Here is a 17,366-nt window from a genome sequence, read left to right as displayed (position 1 = left end):
AAATAAAAATAAATAAAGTTAAAATGCTAAAATAAAATAATAATTGCAAATCCTGTAAAAGAAAAATTGAATGAAAGTTCGAATTAAAAAAACCTAATTAAAAATAACTTAGTTTAATAATTTAATATTTTTTATTGCTTTCTTAGATGTTCAGTAATGTCATTATATCCTATTATTTTTTATCAATATTATGTATTTCACAAGCTCTGTCATGGCATTGCTTGCGCCGCCTTGAATAGCTTTGCATGCGCATCAAACTCCATTTTTTCACCTGGCTGACTTTTCAGTTTTTGGTGACTATGGCTGTTTTGCATATTCCATAATCATCTGTTCCTCTTCCTAGCCATTGGTATTGTTTTTGAAATATTTCTGGTTTTATTATGATTTTATGTCACTTCACCTTTTTTTGATGCTTTTTACGAACTGCAGCTTAGTAATGACATACTACATGGGCAAAGTATTTTAAATCTGACCCTGGGGGCCTGTACTCTGTACAGTCACTTTCAGCTCCTCGACACATTCTCCAAACTTGCAACATCCACATTTAACACACACGCACACACACCACACAGAGCAAACTAGCACCCAATGCTTCTAGCCTGATTTGTATTGAGGTTACCACCTCCAATTCTTATCATCCCCACTCCAATCTAAAATTCAACAAATGCTTCAAGAAGCTCTGTCTTACATGCCTATACATGCATCTGCAACATGTTTCTAACAATACTGAAGAGCAATATTCTGCAAAAGCAGCAATGTAGTTTATCTTTTAGCTTGTCAAACCTGTAATATGAAATATGTAGGACAAACTGGAAATAGGCTTCACCTCAGGTTTAACCTGCATAGATCAGATATCAAGAATTACAATAACCATAACATCCATAACTCTGAACAAGAAATAGAGTACAATCACTTCCAGACACACTACTTTACCAACATTTATATTTCCATCCTAGCTCAAGTATCTGAGCCTAATGCCCAAAATCAACAGGAAGAATTATTCATGTTCAAATTAAAAACTCTCTATCCATATGGACTTAACAATAAGTTCAATCATAAAATCATCACGAATAATATTACAGATATTTGCATATATGACAAATTTGAAGTTATCAAAGGCCTTATTACATCCAGACATTATAGGAAACACAAGCAAACCCTTAGCCATAATTATGAGAGCATCCTTGGACTCAGGGGAGGATCCCACAGACTGGAGATGTCCCACGGACTGCAGATGTATCCCCAATTCACAAAGGGGGATCGAAGGGTGACACGAGTAATTACAGACCAGTTAGTTTAACTTCTGTTCCGGGTATAATAATGGAGTCACTGGTTAAAGATGCATTGCAGGATCATCTAGACAAGACTGCAGCAATAATTCAGACACAGCATGGGTTTGTTAAGGGAAAGTCTTGTCTGACAAATTTGATTGGTTATTATGATGTGGTTACAAAGGAACTGGATGCAAAAAATAATTTTGATATCATATATTTGGATTTCAGGAAAGCTTTTGACACTGTTGCGTATGGAAGACTATTGAAAATATTGGAGCAGAATGGTAGTAAGGGTAAGTTGCTACAATGGATAAAAGGATGGTTAAGTGGGAGAAGACAGAGGGTGGTGATGAATGGATGCTGCTCTTCGTGGACTAATGTTATTAGTGGAATCCCACAGGGTTCGGTGTTGGGTCCACTGTTGTTTTGTATATTTATCAATGATATTGATGAAGGTATATCAGGCTTAGTGTCGAAGTTTGCAGATGATATAAAGTTGTTGTTGTTGTTGTTGTTATTTGGTTTTTAGGAGCATTAGCAGCTAAGGCCATATTGCTCCGGGGATATGCGGTGGTCATTCCCTGACGTTTCCGCATCCTCCGTATTTGGTGGTCACGGGCTCAAACCCCGGTCTGATCAAGAAGCACGTGCTACGCACTGCTGCTCCTGCCCACCTGGCTACAGAGGCGCCTGATGATATAAAGGTTGGCAGGGTTGTTAATGACAGTAATGGCAGCGTGCTACTGCAATAAGATCTAGATAATACTGCAACTAAATGAATATTTTGCATCGACATTCACACATGAGGAGTTATTCAGCGAGGGGAATGCCAGAGGTGTATTCAACTCTAGCAGTAAGCTACAGAATCTTGAAATAACTGAGAGTAAGGTGGAGGAGAGGTTGTTGAAGATAAACACAAGAAAGGCACCCGGGGTGGATGGGATCTATCCAGTTATATTAAAGGAGGCAGCAACGGAAGTAAGCAAACTCTTAGCCATAATTATGAGAGCTTCCTTGGACTCAGGGGAGGTGCCCATAGACTGGAAATGTGACCCCAATTCACAAAGGAGGATCAAAGGCTGACACAAGTAATTATAGACTTGTTAGCTTAACTTCTGTTCCAGGAAAATTAATGGAGGCACTGGTTAAAGAAACACTGCAGGATCATTTAGACAAGACTTCAGTTATAGCTCGGACACAGCATGGTTTTGTTAAGGGGAAGTCTAGTCTGACCAATTTGATTGGATACTATGATGCAGTCACAAAAGAACTGGATGCAGGGAATAGCTTTGATATTATATACTTGGATCTTAGAAAGGCTTTTGATACTGTTGCACATGGAAGACTGCTACACAAATTGGAGCAGTGTGACATTGCAGGCAAATTGCTGCTATGGATAAAGGGGTGGTTGAGGGGGAGAAGACAGAGAGTGGTAATCAATGGACACTGCTCATCATGGACTAATGTTATTAGTGGAGTCCCTCAGGGCTCAGTGTTGGGTCCATTATTCTTTTTCTGTATTTATAAATGATATTGATGATGGTATATCAAGTTTAATGTCCAAGTTTGCAGACGATACAAAGGTTGGCAGGGTTGTCAAGGACACTACTGACACTATGCTGCTGCAACAGGATCTGGAAAGGTTGAGCAGATGGGCTGAGAGGTGGCAAATGAAGTTTAACATTGACAAATGTAAAGTACTACACATGGGAAACAGCAACCCCAGAGCAATGTATCAACTCTGTGGTACTACACTGACAGTGGTAAAGAATGAAAGGGACTTGGGGGTGGTTGTGCAGGCAGATATGAAGTTCTCTGAGCAGTGCAGACGGGCGGCAAGAGTAGCTCATGGAGTATTGTCAATGATCTACAGGAATTTTTCCAGCAGGGATAAGGAGGTGATTATTCCCTTGTATAAGGCAATGGTCAGGCCACACCTAGAGTACTGTATACAGGTCTGGATGCCTCATTTCAAGAAGGATGTAGAGCTGCTGGAACGAGTACAGAGAAGGGCAACAAGATTAGTGAATGGAACAAAGGGGTGCTCTTACGAAGAAAGGCTTAAGTTTTGCAAATTACAGTGTCTGGAGACTAGGCACCAGCGAGGTGATCTGATAGATGTGTATAAAGCCTTGAATGGTTTGAGCATGCTCAATGCTGATGGGATTCTTCCTCTTGCTCAGAATAATCACCTGAGAGGGCATAAATTCAAATTGAGGAAAGACAGATGTAGGATAGACGTGCGGAAATTTGCCTTTAGCCAGCGGGTGGTTGGTTGGTGGAACAGACTTCCATCCCTTGTCGTGGAGGTTGATAGCCTAAATAGGTTTAAGGCTCAGCTGGACAGGTATTTTGAACGAACAGAGGGGTGAAGTGGAAATGGGTTTTTTTTTTTTTTTTTTTGGCTGATGCTGCATAAGCTTGCTTTCTTGCATCAAATGCCTCTACTAATGCTAAATGCTAATGCTAAAGAAGCATGTGCTATGCACTGCTGCTCCTGCCCACATGGCTACAGAGGCGCCTGATGATTTAAAGGTTGACAGGGTTGTTAATGACAGTAATGGCAGTGTGCTACTGCAATAAGATCTAGATAATTTGGGCAGATGGGCTAAGAAGTGGCAACTGAAGTTTAACCCTGACAAATGCAAAGTACTGCATATGGGTAGAAGTAACCCTAGAGAAACGTACCAACTGTGTGGTACTATACTTAAGGTGGTAGAAAATGAAAAAGACTTGAGAGTAATTGTGCAGTCAGATATGAAGTTTTCTGAGCAATGCAGACAGGCTGCCAGGGCAGGTCATGGGGTTTTGTCAATGATATATAGGAATTTTGCTAGAAGGGAAAAGGAGGTGATTGTCCCTCTGTATAAGGCAATGGTCAGGCCGCGCCTTGAGTACTGCGTACAGGTCTGGAGGCCTCATTTTAGGAAGGATGTCGATTTGCTTGAGCATGTACAGAGAAGGGCAACAAGTTTGGTGAGGGGAATGAAGGGATCCTCTTACCAAGAGAGGCTTAAGTTCTGCAAATTGCAGTGGCTGGAGACTAGGCACCTGTGCGGTTATCTGATTGAGGTGTATAAGGCCTTGAATGGGTTGAGTACGCTGAATTCTGATGGTATCCTTCCTCTTGTTCAGAATACGAACCTAAGGGGGCATAAATTCAAATTAAGAAAGGACAGATGTAGAATAGATGTGTGGAAATTTGCCTTTAGCCAGCGGGTGGTTAATTGCTGGAACAAACTTCCATCTGTCGTTGTGGAAGTTGATAGGTTGAATAAATTTAAGGTGGAACTGGACAGGCATCTGGAGGGAATGGTGTGATTTTTTTTTTTTTTTTTTTGGCTGATGCTGCATAAGCTCATACACTTGCTTTCTTGCATCACATGCCACTACTACTACAAACCCATAAGTACCAACATTATTACACATAAATACAAGCTGGGTGACTTTCAACAGACAATCTCTGAATGGGAGAACAGTTAGTTCAGTGTACAGAATGTTCATGATCTGCTATTTTGTACTAAACATGGCATCCTAAAGGCTCTTTACAGATTCATCCTCACCTTCAATTTTACATATAAACACATACTTGACCTGTTCACAATATTAAATTAATACACCAACCTTTTAAATTAACATAGTTTAATATTTACAAAAATAATGGATATTACAAAGTAATCTATTTACAATGACTGACTTACTATACATTATAATAAAATACAATAAAATAAAAATAAAAAGTTAAGATACAATAAAATATAAATACTTAAAAGCGTTAAAACTGTGCAGTTGTAGCTTTTGGGGGCGCCTGCCTGCTTTCTCAACAACACAGCACATTAAGCAACACATCCTTAAGTATCAGGTTCACGGCACATGTGGTTGACCAGGCGCATGAGCAGTATATTCTTCGTGTGTACCAGAACCGGAAGTGGCTTGGGGGCGTGGAAGACAGAAATGCTCATCTTTTGCGATGATTACAGCCTCGAAAAGGGGGTGAAGCCGAACACCCCCTATCTCTATTCATAGTTTTCAGATGAACCAATCCACAAGCTCTCGAGCCACTTGCGGTCCCAGAATTCATGCACCCGTTCAAGGATGACAGCATTCCTTGTAAGGTCAAGTAGGTCTGGGGAGACCTACTTGACCTTACAAGGACATACTTGACCTTATTACAGATATCGGTAAATTTAAATTAAAATCCGACATCAAACGTACCAGCCAAGATAATAATACTACCATCATTTTTAAATATAATGCTTTCCTGGACAATTTCAACATTAATGGTTGCATTAATAAATCTACTGACCTACTTCCAGCTGGTTGCCAAAACTTGAACATTATATCCAGATTCAGATAGGCTAAACCCTTTTGGACTCAGGCTCTGTAATTACAAGCATCTAGCAACTAACTTGGATAAATTTAATCTTGAACCCATTTCCAATAGTTGTATTTGCCATCAGGCCAATTTCCAACAATTTATTGATACACACTTTGGCCATATCATAACAGGCTATTGATATTATACCTGACAAGGAACTCAGAAGCATCATGTCTCTTGGCTTCAGATATAGGCCATACTTTAAAATCAGCTTTAAACCTTTCAAAAAACAGTTATACCACGATCTACTTAACATTTGTTTTAAGCTCTCTTAACATCATAACATCCCCATTGAAGCCTTCCAACTATGGATTAATTCAGTACCCAACTATGATGCTACAGCATTATAAGTCATTATAAGCCTCCTACAATTATGCCATAATCTGTAAATCCTTTTATTTCTAAACATTAAATGCAGAATTAAATTCCAGCGCCACCTACAAGTCCATCATTAACAAACAGTATTATTATTACAAAGAAGTTAATTGCTTTCAGCAAGAAACTGAAAATCAGCTTTAATAATTACAAATTTCCTTATATTTATTTCATACCTATTTATGAAATCTATTTACCAGCATAGACCTAACCAACTTAAAATCGGTCTTGAATGAAATTTACAGTAACTGCAAACACATTATTGGTTGTAATTCAGTTTATGGAAACAATCTCATGAATCTCTGCATTTCCAATAATTACATTTTTGATGGCAAATCTGTATACTTGCAAACCAAAGATACTCCTATGGGTAGCCCCACTAGCTGTGCCTTAGCTAACCTATATCTGTACTGGTCTGAGACCTCTCTACCCTCAGACATAAAGCTTTACAGATATATTGATGACTTGTATTAAACTACCCTACATTTATACAAGACTTTGCTGGTATTTACTCTTCAGAACTTATTCTGGAGAAAACAGAATAATACTCTCCCAGTGCATCAGAATTGCAACAAAATGCAATAACAATGGTCTCTTTTCTGACAATATCAAACTACTCCATAATAAATTGCTATGCAATAATTTCCCTGCAGCAAAAGAGATGCTTTTAACTTTAATGTAATCAGTTTTACTCATTGGCACTCTAACATTTCTGAAAAAATACATGCTAACGTAATACTCTCCCAGTGCATCAGAATTGCAACAAAATACAATAACAATGGTCTCTTTTCTGACAATATCAAACTACTCCATAATAAATTGCTATGCAATAATTTCCCTGCAACTTTCCTCTACCATCATTTCAAGAAAGCAATAAATGTTATAAAATTCAAAAAACTTATAAACAACAACTTTGATATAAATAATATATTTGCTGTGATTTCATATTACTTTCAGGCCTGTACATAATGTATAGTTATATACCCCCTAGCCTCTGCCGTGTCTCACGGTGTAGAAAGCTTGTGCCCATGGATTGGCTATCTATGGGGGTATTGTGTTTTGTTATGTCCTGCTTGCTTTTGTCGACGTTATTACTTTTATTTCAGTTTTTATTTCTTTTTATATTTCTTCAATAACAATACCAATACTGACTTAAACACAGGAGGTATTTGTCCACTCACCCATCCAGGGACCGACTTTGGTATGGGTTTCGCAAACACGGACAGCCCGAGCACAACTATATTCCCCTTCTTCCAATTACTTTTTGCTATCCTTAATATCTACAACTTATTTCTCGTGCACGATTAGGCTGGCCTAATCGTGCACGAGTAGAAAAGACACTAAACAAAGTTTAGTGTCTTTTCTTGTTAGTTAATCAATGACTAACTAACAAGAAAAGGAGAATCAATGACTAACACTACCTTGTTAGTCATTGATTCTCCCTTTGCCTCATTTATTTAATTGCTTACTTCCCCATCACACGGGTATGGTTCACTTTGACCAATTCATACCTTCCTCCCCTCACTCAGGGTTACTTCAACTGATATAAATATACTGTACAGAGAACTATCGGCTTTCATCTTTGGTCTCCGATATTGCTCTGAATTCGTAACACTCAGTTAATTTCACCAATTCTAGTCTAAGCGTACAGTAAGTTGTCAAAAACCGGACTTTATTCCTTTATCTTATGTTTACTTTGTTTAAATTTCATACTGGCCTTTTGCCTTCATTTTTTAATTCAAACTTTCATTCAGTTTTCCTTTTACAGGATTTAATCGGCATTATTTTAGCATATTAACTTTACTTTATTTATTTTTATTTATGTTTGAATTTTATCCCTTCCTTTTGGTCTCTGTTAGGTCGGCTACAATGTAGTACTAGTGGCATGTGATGCAAGAATGCAAGTGTATCAGCTTATGCAGCATCAGCCAAAAAAAAATCACACCATTCCCTCCAAATGCCTGTCCAGTTCCTCCTTAAATTTCTTCAGCCTATCAACTTCAACAACGACGGATGGAAGTTTGTTCCAGCAATTAACCACCCACTGGCTAAAGACAAATTTCTGCACATCTATTCTACATCTGTCCTTTCTTAATTTGAATTTATGCCTCCTTAGGTTCGTAATCTGAACAAGTGGAAGGATCCCATCAGAATTCAGCGTGCTCAGCCCATTCAAGGCCTTATACACCTCAATCAGATCACCATGCAGTTGCCTAGTCTGAAGCCACTGCAACTTGCAGAACTTAAGCCTCTCTTGGTAAGAGGATCCCTTCATTCCCCTCACCAATCTTGTTGCCCTTCTCTGTACACGCTCAAGTAAATCTACATCCTTTCTAAAATGAGGCCTCCAGATCTGTACGCAGTACTCAAGGCGTGGCCTGATCATTGCCTTATGCAGAGGGTCAATCACTTCCTTTTCCCTCCTAGAAAAATTCCTATATATCATTGACAAAACCCCATGACCTGCCCTGGCAGCCTGTCTGCATTGCTCAGAAAACTTCATATCTGACTGCACAATTACTCCCAAGTCCTTTTCATTTTCTACTACCTTAAGTATAGTACCACACAGTTGGTACGTTTCTCTGGGGTTACTTCTACCCATATGCAGTACTTTGCATTTGTCAAGGTTAAACTTCAGTTGCCACTTCTTAGCCCATCTGCCCAAATTATCTAGATCCTGTTGCAGTAGCACACTGCCATTACTGTCATTAACAACCCTGCCAACCTTTGTATCATCTGCAAACTTCGACATTAAGCCTGATATACCTTCATCAATATCATTGATAAATATACAAAACATCAGTGGACCCAACATGAAACCCTGTGGGACTCCACTAATAACATTAGTCCATGAAGAGCAGCACCCATTGATTACCACCCTCTGTCTTCTCCCACTTAACCATCCTTTTATCCATTGTAGCAACTTACCCTTAATACCATTCTTCTCCAATTTGTACAATAGTCTTCCATGCGCAACAGTGTCAAAAGCTTTCCTGAAATCCAAATATATGTTATCAAAATTATTTTTTGCATCCAGTTCCTTTGTAACCACATCATATTATCCTATCAAATTTGTCAGACAAGAATTTCCCTTAACAAACCCATGCTGTGTCTGAATTATTGCTGCAGTCTTGTCTAGATGATCCTGCAATGCATCTTTAACCAGTGACTCCATTATTTTACCCGGAACAGAAGTTAAACTAATTGGTCTGTATTTACTCATGTCACCCTTCGATCCCCCTTTGTGAATTGGGTGTACATTTGCACATCTCCAGTCTGTGGGAACCTCCCCTGAGTCCAAGGATGCTATCATAATTATGGCTAAGGGTTTGCTTAGTTGCTTTAATATAACTGGATAGATCCCATCCACCCCAGGTGCTTTTCTTATGTTTAGCTTCAACAATTTCTCCTCCACTTTGCTTTCAGTTATTACAAAATCATTAAGTATCCTGCTACAATTTGATAACCTTCTGCCATTTTTAAACCTTAATAATTCCTCATGTGTGAATGTAGATGCAAAATACTCATTCAGTTTGTTTGCTATCTGAGCAGGATCATCAACAGTCGAACCATTGATGTCAAGTGGACCAATCAAATTCATCCCCTTCCTTTTAGAGTTTATATAAATAAAGAAATCCTTGCTGTATTTCTTAGCATCTTTTGCCAAGGATTTCTCTTAATCTGCCTTCGCCTGCCTAACCTCCTTTGTGACCTGATTACAGACTAGCTTATATCTGCCATAGGCTTCTGAGTCGCTTGATAATTTATAATGCATTCCATGCATTTTTCTTCTCTCTTACGAGTTTATTAGTTCATTTGATAGCCATTTAGGCCTAAACCTTGAACAATATTTCTTAATAGGTATGAAACTTTTAGTAGCATCCACGATTAATTCCTTGAATGCTTCCCACTTAGAATTTACTGTTGGTAACATCGTCAATTGATCCCACTGTACAGAATTTAAAAACTTTCTGAGATCACTGTACTCACCTTTACGGAAGCAAAAACCCTTTCCCACTTTTAATGCTTCCCACTTAGAATTTACTGTTGGTAACATCGTCAATTGATCCCACTGTACAGAATTTAAAAACTTTCTGAGACCACTGTACTCACCTTTACGGAAGCAAAAACCCTTTCCTTTTACCCCTGATGGTAATTAAATCTTTAAGTAAATCCCACATCAGTACACTGTGATCACTGCCACCTAGTGTTTCCTTTATATTCATATTCTTAATACACGAATGATCACTGCTGATAACCAGATTAAGAGTATTACTCTCTCTGGTTGCCTCTCGAACATGCTGCTGCTGCAGAAAACAATCATCCAATAAATCCACAAAAGTTTGACTAGTGTGTGAGTGACCAACCCTCAAATATACATATGATGTATATGTTTTGTACGTATACATCATAACTGAAACAGAGCCCCAACTTATTATGGGTGCTCCTCTGGTTTGGCTGCCAACCCTCTAATGAAGTAGTTAAAATCCTAGGACCCACTGCATTAGGTACCAATTTTGTTATCATTATTATTTTTCTGTTAATCTTAATATCATTTTATTTCAGATAATCTGCTTTCACCTTGTAGGCATTCTCAATTTTTTCCATTGTAATTACACTTGGCAGGTCAGCACCCCTACCCAATACACTGATAAAATACATTTGTCTATATTTCATTATGGTTGCTGGGTATTTCTGCTATAACTAGTAGTGCCCCGGATCCGTAACCTAGTTTAATAATTTAATACTTTTTCCTGTTTTCTTAGACTTTCAGTAATGTCATTATATCCTATTATTTTTATCACTATTATATATATAAGCCATTAGGCTTCGGATTTATTACTTCATGCAAGTGCAGTTATTCATACAAACCAGGTATAACCTTAGAACAGTTACTGAAACTCATAATTAACGTCCTACCTGACAGCAGGATTATCACCAACAATATCCCTATTTTAAAAGCCTTGCATAATAACAATATTCCGTATATAAACCTTTGATTTCAACAGCCTATTCACCAGCATTGATCAAACTAATTTGAAGCTTGTCTTAAATAATCTGTATAATAAATACAAACATATAATAGACTGCAAACCAACATATTGTTGGAACAATTTATTGAATTTGTACATTTTCAACATTTACATTTTCAATGGTGAAACAGTTTACCAACAAACCATAGGTATCCCTATGGATAGCCCAGCCAGTTGTATCATTGCCAGTCTATATATATATATATTGGTATGAAACCTCACTGCCTCCTGAAATCTGCATGTTTAGATACATAGATGATTTATTTGTAGCAAATTGCCCCAACTTCCTACAAAACCATGTCAATATATACCCTGCTGAGCTCATCCTGGAAAAAAACCAGTGATAATAACCTGGCTGCCAACTACCTAAATTTAGATATAGATCTTAATAACTCTCAGACCACTGTCAACTTATACAATAAGCGCGACCTCTGTAGCCAGGCGGGAAGGAGCAGCAGTGCGTAGCACACGCTTCTTGATTAGACCAGGGTTCGAGCCCATCACCACCAAATACAGAGGATGTGGAAAGGTCAGGGAATGACCACTGCATATCCCGGAGCAATATGGCCTTAGTTGCTAATGCTCCTAAAAAAAAAAAACCAAAAAAATAACAACCGATAAGCGCGAAGCCTTCAACTTCAATGTATATAGCTTCACGTATTGGCATTCTAATATCTCCAAAAAAGGTACATGCTTTCATCATTTTGTCCCATAGCATCAGAATAGCCACTATATGCAATAGCAAAAAATTGATAGTTAACGATATCAGAAATGTCTACAATAAGCTTCTAAGCAACCAGTTTCCTACAGCCTGCTTACACTGAGTGATCACTGAATTATGACCACCCTTATTAAAAGTGAATGCGACCCGTTGATCACGTGAGGTATGAGAGTGTGCAGTTAGTCAACCTACATAGCATAGATAAGTTGTCAGTAGTTCAGTAGGTAGTAAAATTCCAAGTATGATGAGTAAAAGGAAGGATTTATCAGACTTTGATAAAGGACAGATTGTGAGAGCCTGACGAGCTGGTGCCTCGATTTCCCAAACAGCTGAACTGGTGGGGTGTCCGAGAGCCGCCATAATTAAAGTGCACCAGGACTGGTGTCAAAATGGTCAGACAATGACCTGACAGCAAAACTGCAAAGGTCAGCAAAAGGTTGACGTTAGAGGTGAGCACTGGGTCCGACAACTCGTACAGGCAAACTGGCGCAGCACCGTCCAAGTGTTAACTACCCAATACAACATGAGCCAACCCAGAACAATATCTGGCATGACCATACATTGCACACTCTCACGTATAGGCTATACTAGCAAACAACCTCTATGGCATCCTCTCCTAACCAAGGTTCATTGGCGTAAAAGACTCGCCTGGTGCAAAGAGCATGCAACTTGGATGTTAGAAGACTGGAAGAAGGTGTGCTGTTCGGATGAGTCACGTTATTTGCTGCACACCGTGGATGGTAGTGTACGGATTTGGCGTCAACAATATGAGGCTCTTGATCCATCATACATGCATGTATCAAAAGTGCAGGCTAGTGGATGTATGGTGTGGGGCATTTCACTGGCAGGAACTTGGGCCCCCTGGCGCATGTGGAACAACATATCACTGGTCTCCGCTATTGTCAACTGCTTGCTGACTATATACACCCCACTGTGTTACAATTTTTCCTTTCCCGAATGGTGATGGTGTCTTCCAAGATGACAATGCACCAAGCCAACGGGCACTTGTGCAGGAATGGTTTGAGGAACACAGTTCTGATTTCCAGCATATCGATTGGCCTCCGAACTCCCCTGATATCGATCCCATAGAGCACTTGTGGGACACTATGGAAAGGCATATCAGGCATCTGAATACACCAATCACCTCCATACCTGCATTGCTGGATGCATTACACACAGATTGGTTGGCCATATCTCCCAAATGCTTCCGACATCTTGTTGAATCAATGCCACATTGGATAGCTGCTGTACTGAGGGCAAAAGGAGGACCTACGAGGTATTAGGTATGTGGTCATAATTCAGTGATCACTCAGTATATATTACCATATCAAAAAAGCTCTCTATGTTATCAAATATAAAAAGTTGATTAACTATACAATTGTTATCGATAATATCATGTCTAATTGATATTCTATTGCTGCTGGACTTGTACATATATATAGTCTATACTCCTAGCCTCTCTGGAGTCTTCAAATGTTGAAAATTTGTACCCCCCTATCAGCTAGCTAAAGGAGTATATATATATTTTTTATTTATTATTATCTTTGTTTTATTACTAGCTTTATATACACCATACATAACTGACTTAAACACTGGAGGTATGCTCGCATATGTTCAGGGTCTTACTATAGGAATGGGAATAGCAACTGCCCAAGCACTATCGTTTTTTTTCTTCTTCAATATTCTTTATGCTTTCCTATCCCCCTTTATTTTTATTTCTTATAAGCCCATTAGTTTATTGAACGGATTATTCGAAATTTTCCTTTTCTGCTATAAAATACTTTTCTCGCCTAAACAAAGTTTAGCGACTATTTACCGCTACTTTGCAAGCTTGTTATTCCTTTCTATCCTGGGATGCATTATTTCATGTGTTTAATATCTACCCCCATTATACATTCTGAATTTAATTTATTATTTCTCTAACTTAATTTCCAACTTATTACACATGGGGTAGCTAGTGTAATTTAATTTTGATTATTTCCTTAATTTTTCCGATTTCTTAAACATGGAGTCACCAGCTTATACCATATATACTTTAGATCACATTTATTTGAAACTTTTTATTACTCCATTGCAGTACAGACCTTCTGCATGGTCATATACCTACATGACCTCAGTAAGTTATCTTATTTCTTTTTAATCTTTACTTTCAGCTTCTATCAGGTCAGCCATGAAATATACACAAGCCTTATGATTTAAATTTTAACCTTATATGCATTACCGACTTTGCACATGTACCACATGCTGCGTATATTTCATGTCAGAAACAGAGGCTTTACTTATTTATTGCCATTTTTTTCTTTGATTTCGTGGTTTGCCCCTGGATGAAGGCACTGAAGTTATGGGATTCACAGCATTAAGTACTTCTTATTATCTTTGGTCCCTTCTTTATTTTCTGTAATTATGATTTCAGTTCCATTAGCACTTTGCCATTCTCTGCCTACAAACTTATATATATGTAAATATATCACTCTTTTCCAAACCAATTCAGACATGTGGTGCAACCACTTAACATCCATTCACTGTCCAGCTCCAAACTCATAGTCCTAACTTTTCCATTTCCTCATTTATTCTTCTGCTTGTGTTTTTTGAAACAGCCTTCCCTTTCTTCACATGATTTTCTGAAAATTACAGTTTTTTAATGTACAAATTTAATGTAAAAAATGCACAGTTTTTTAAGTTTTAAATCGCAGTAGAGGTACAAGAATACACCCAATTTTGGAGTCAGTAGTTTTGAAACACAACAAACGCGGGCAGCAATCCCATATGCATGCCGCGCATTAACAACAATCGTCTGATCTGGCCTAGTGAACGACTGAACACTCTCGTGCTCATGTACACTCTCCTAGTCATCTGATCACATACAGCATATTTAGTATAATTTATTCCATTCCAAATTTTTATCTTATGTTTGCATTTCTGTATGTATGTACCTTTTCTTGCTGAGGAAGGGGTTCGTTACCCCGAAAACTACTTGTCGTATTAAAACTCATTAAATTTATTTTAGTTACTGCTTCCACTGGCTCTGCTGTATTCTTTTCTTCTATATATAACTATTATTTAATTTTTTATTTATTTATTTTATAATTATTTATAACTATTTATTTATTTATTTTATAATTATTTATTTATTTATTTTATAATTATTTATAACTATTTATTTATTTATTTTATAATTATTTATTTATTTATTTTATAATTATTTATAACTATTTATTTCATAACTGGTTATTTCGTAACTATTTATAAAATTAATGTACTTCAAAATTATTTTAGTAATACTTATGCTAATCTATATGTGTAAATTTTTATAGGTAAGCATTGATTCAAAGGTTCGCGAAATTGTTGACAAGAATATGGTCCAGCCTACTCAGCACACTTTTGATGAAGCACAGGTTCAGATTTATACACTAATGCACAGAGATTCCTATCCACGATTTCTGAATTCATCCCTGTATAGAGGGTTAGTGAAATTATCTCCATCTAGTCAGAAGAACAGCATTTCTGTTTAATGCTTCTATATGAATACAAGGCGATTAAAAAAAGAAGTTTATGGTTTCAAAAATTTATAGAAATAAAAATCATTATTCATTATTGTTGTGGAGACAAACACAGATGGACAAAGAATCTCAGTTTGCTTTGGACCTTACAGGTTCTCAATGTGATCCCACCAACATGTCACACAGCTGAAGTTGATTCAATATTCCACTTCCTCCTAAATCTTTGCTTGTATTCTGTAGTAATTGATGATGCTGCTGCCTCAGTGATCCTGTGATTCAGGTTTATCAATGTGTGTTGACAATCATGACACAAAAATGGCATTCTTTACATAGCTCCACAAAAAGAAATCCCACTGTGTTAGGTCTAGAAGTTCAGATAGTGGCATACCATCCTGTGGTGCAGCTGCACCAGAGCCCTAAATTAGTGAGGTGTAGAGCAAAAGAAAAAGAGGAAATGAGAAAGTTATGTTGCAACAGGGCCCAAGCTCATTATGATATTCTACTGGAACAGGATAAAGTACCAAGGAAGATGACATGCAACACGTGTCATCTTCCTTGGAACTATTCACTGAGATAGTGTGTGTTGCTGAGATGTCCTCATAAATCGACATGAAAAGGAGAAAGACACATTCTTTTGGAAGATGAAATTGGCAATGTCTTCATGAAGATGAAGCGTAAGTCAATTATTCAACGTATCCAGGTAAATATTCCCATTGATCATTTTCCATAAATAAAGAGCCATAAATTTTCTAATGTGAAATGACATAAAACATGTTTATTTTGGGGAAGGGACCTATTCCTACTCACTTGATTTGGTGAGAATTTTTAGTGTTATACTGAAATGTGCAGTTGAATTTTCCACTCAATTGAAAAACAGCTTTATCACTGAAAACAAGTCATCCTATGACTCCATATTCTTCCACTTCTATAAAAAGCTTCAACAAAACTTGTAATGCTTACAGTTATTTTTTTCTTTTTTTTTTACCATTTTCCTTAAATTTTACCTTGTAAGCTTTAAAAAATAAATGCTTCTGGAGAATGAGAATACCCAACACTGTTGTTTGTGGCATATTCAGTTTAGCTACATCTGTAAGTGGGCTTTTCTGGATTCACTAAAAAAACTTCTCTTGCACATTTCACTATTTCATCAGTGGTATGGGGCAGTCTGGACTGTTTTTCCTTTGCAAATACAACCTTTGCTTTTAAACTGCTTCCACCAATTATAAATTGGTTTATGTTGTGAGGAGTCATTTTTGTAGCATGTATAAAAACCACATTGTACAGTAGTAATGGAATTTGTTTGCTGCAAATGGAATGACATAAGATGTTTTACTGTGTGCAGAAGTAATTTTAACATCTTCCGCTTGATAGGAGTGTGTGTGTAAAATTCCTGCTGTATAAATTACACCAAAGCCTCGAATAGTACGAAATTCGATTTAGTATGAATTATAAAACGATACCACACCTTATTTAATATGAGTCAAAATTCGGTTAGTACAAGTTTTTATTCTGAATTGTACCAAAAACTACATGTGAGTTATCATTGACTCGCACTGCATTGCACCAACCAAACATTCACTGGTCAGTCTGCACACGGATATTGTCATGTGAAGACGTGCTGCAGCTTGTTATCCTATATAAATGTACAGTACTGTATTATATTTTAAATTTTGAGATCACTGAAAACAAGTCATTCTATGACTTGTTATGTCCATATCTACCCTTAGCAAATATGGACAAATGGAAGAATACTTGTAGTGCAAATAATGCAAGTGCAAAAAAAAAAAAAAGAGGAGGTTTGTTATTACATTATGGAGACCAAAAATTAGAATATGGAGACCAAAATTTTGATGTAAAAAAACACATGCACATGGCGATAGCGATTCTAAAATAGGCAGAGATGTTGGAATGCATGAATCTACGGTGTGTAATATTATAAAACACACAGATGAAATAAAAGAAAAAGTTAAAGTTGCATCAGCTTTTTGTGGCTTGCAATCATCTAATACTGGGAATAGAAGCAGTACAATGATAGAAATGGAGCATCTCTTATCTGTGTGGGTGGAAGACTGCAACAAAAAATGT

The 17,366-nt window shown here is 37.4% G+C and overlaps 1 protein-coding gene across 1 annotated transcript in view; it reads left to right on the top strand.

The window, feature by feature from the left end:
* LOC150080981 (regulator of G protein signaling 17-like) overlaps positions 1-15,778 on the top strand; it is a 94,205-nt gene extending 78,427 nt beyond the window's left edge. The window contains exon 5 of the mRNA XM_090380873.1: positions 15,096-15,778. Coding sequence (XP_090236999.1) covers positions 15,096-15,293 — 198 coding nt within the window. The 3' untranslated portion in view covers positions 15,294-15,778. The remainder of the gene's footprint in view (positions 1-15,095) is intronic.
* Positions 15,779-17,366: the final 1,588 nt, after the last annotated feature.

This window comes from Mastigoproctus giganteus, chromosome 9 (genome assembly GCF_048544385.1).
Source record: "Mastigoproctus giganteus isolate SK-2022 chromosome 9, ASM4854438v1, whole genome shotgun sequence".
NCBI lineage: Eukaryota > Metazoa > Arthropoda > Arachnida > Uropygi > Thelyphonidae > Mastigoproctus > Mastigoproctus giganteus.
The sequence above is the reverse complement of the archived record's forward strand: the minus strand, read 5'-3'. Positions and strand labels throughout refer to the sequence as shown.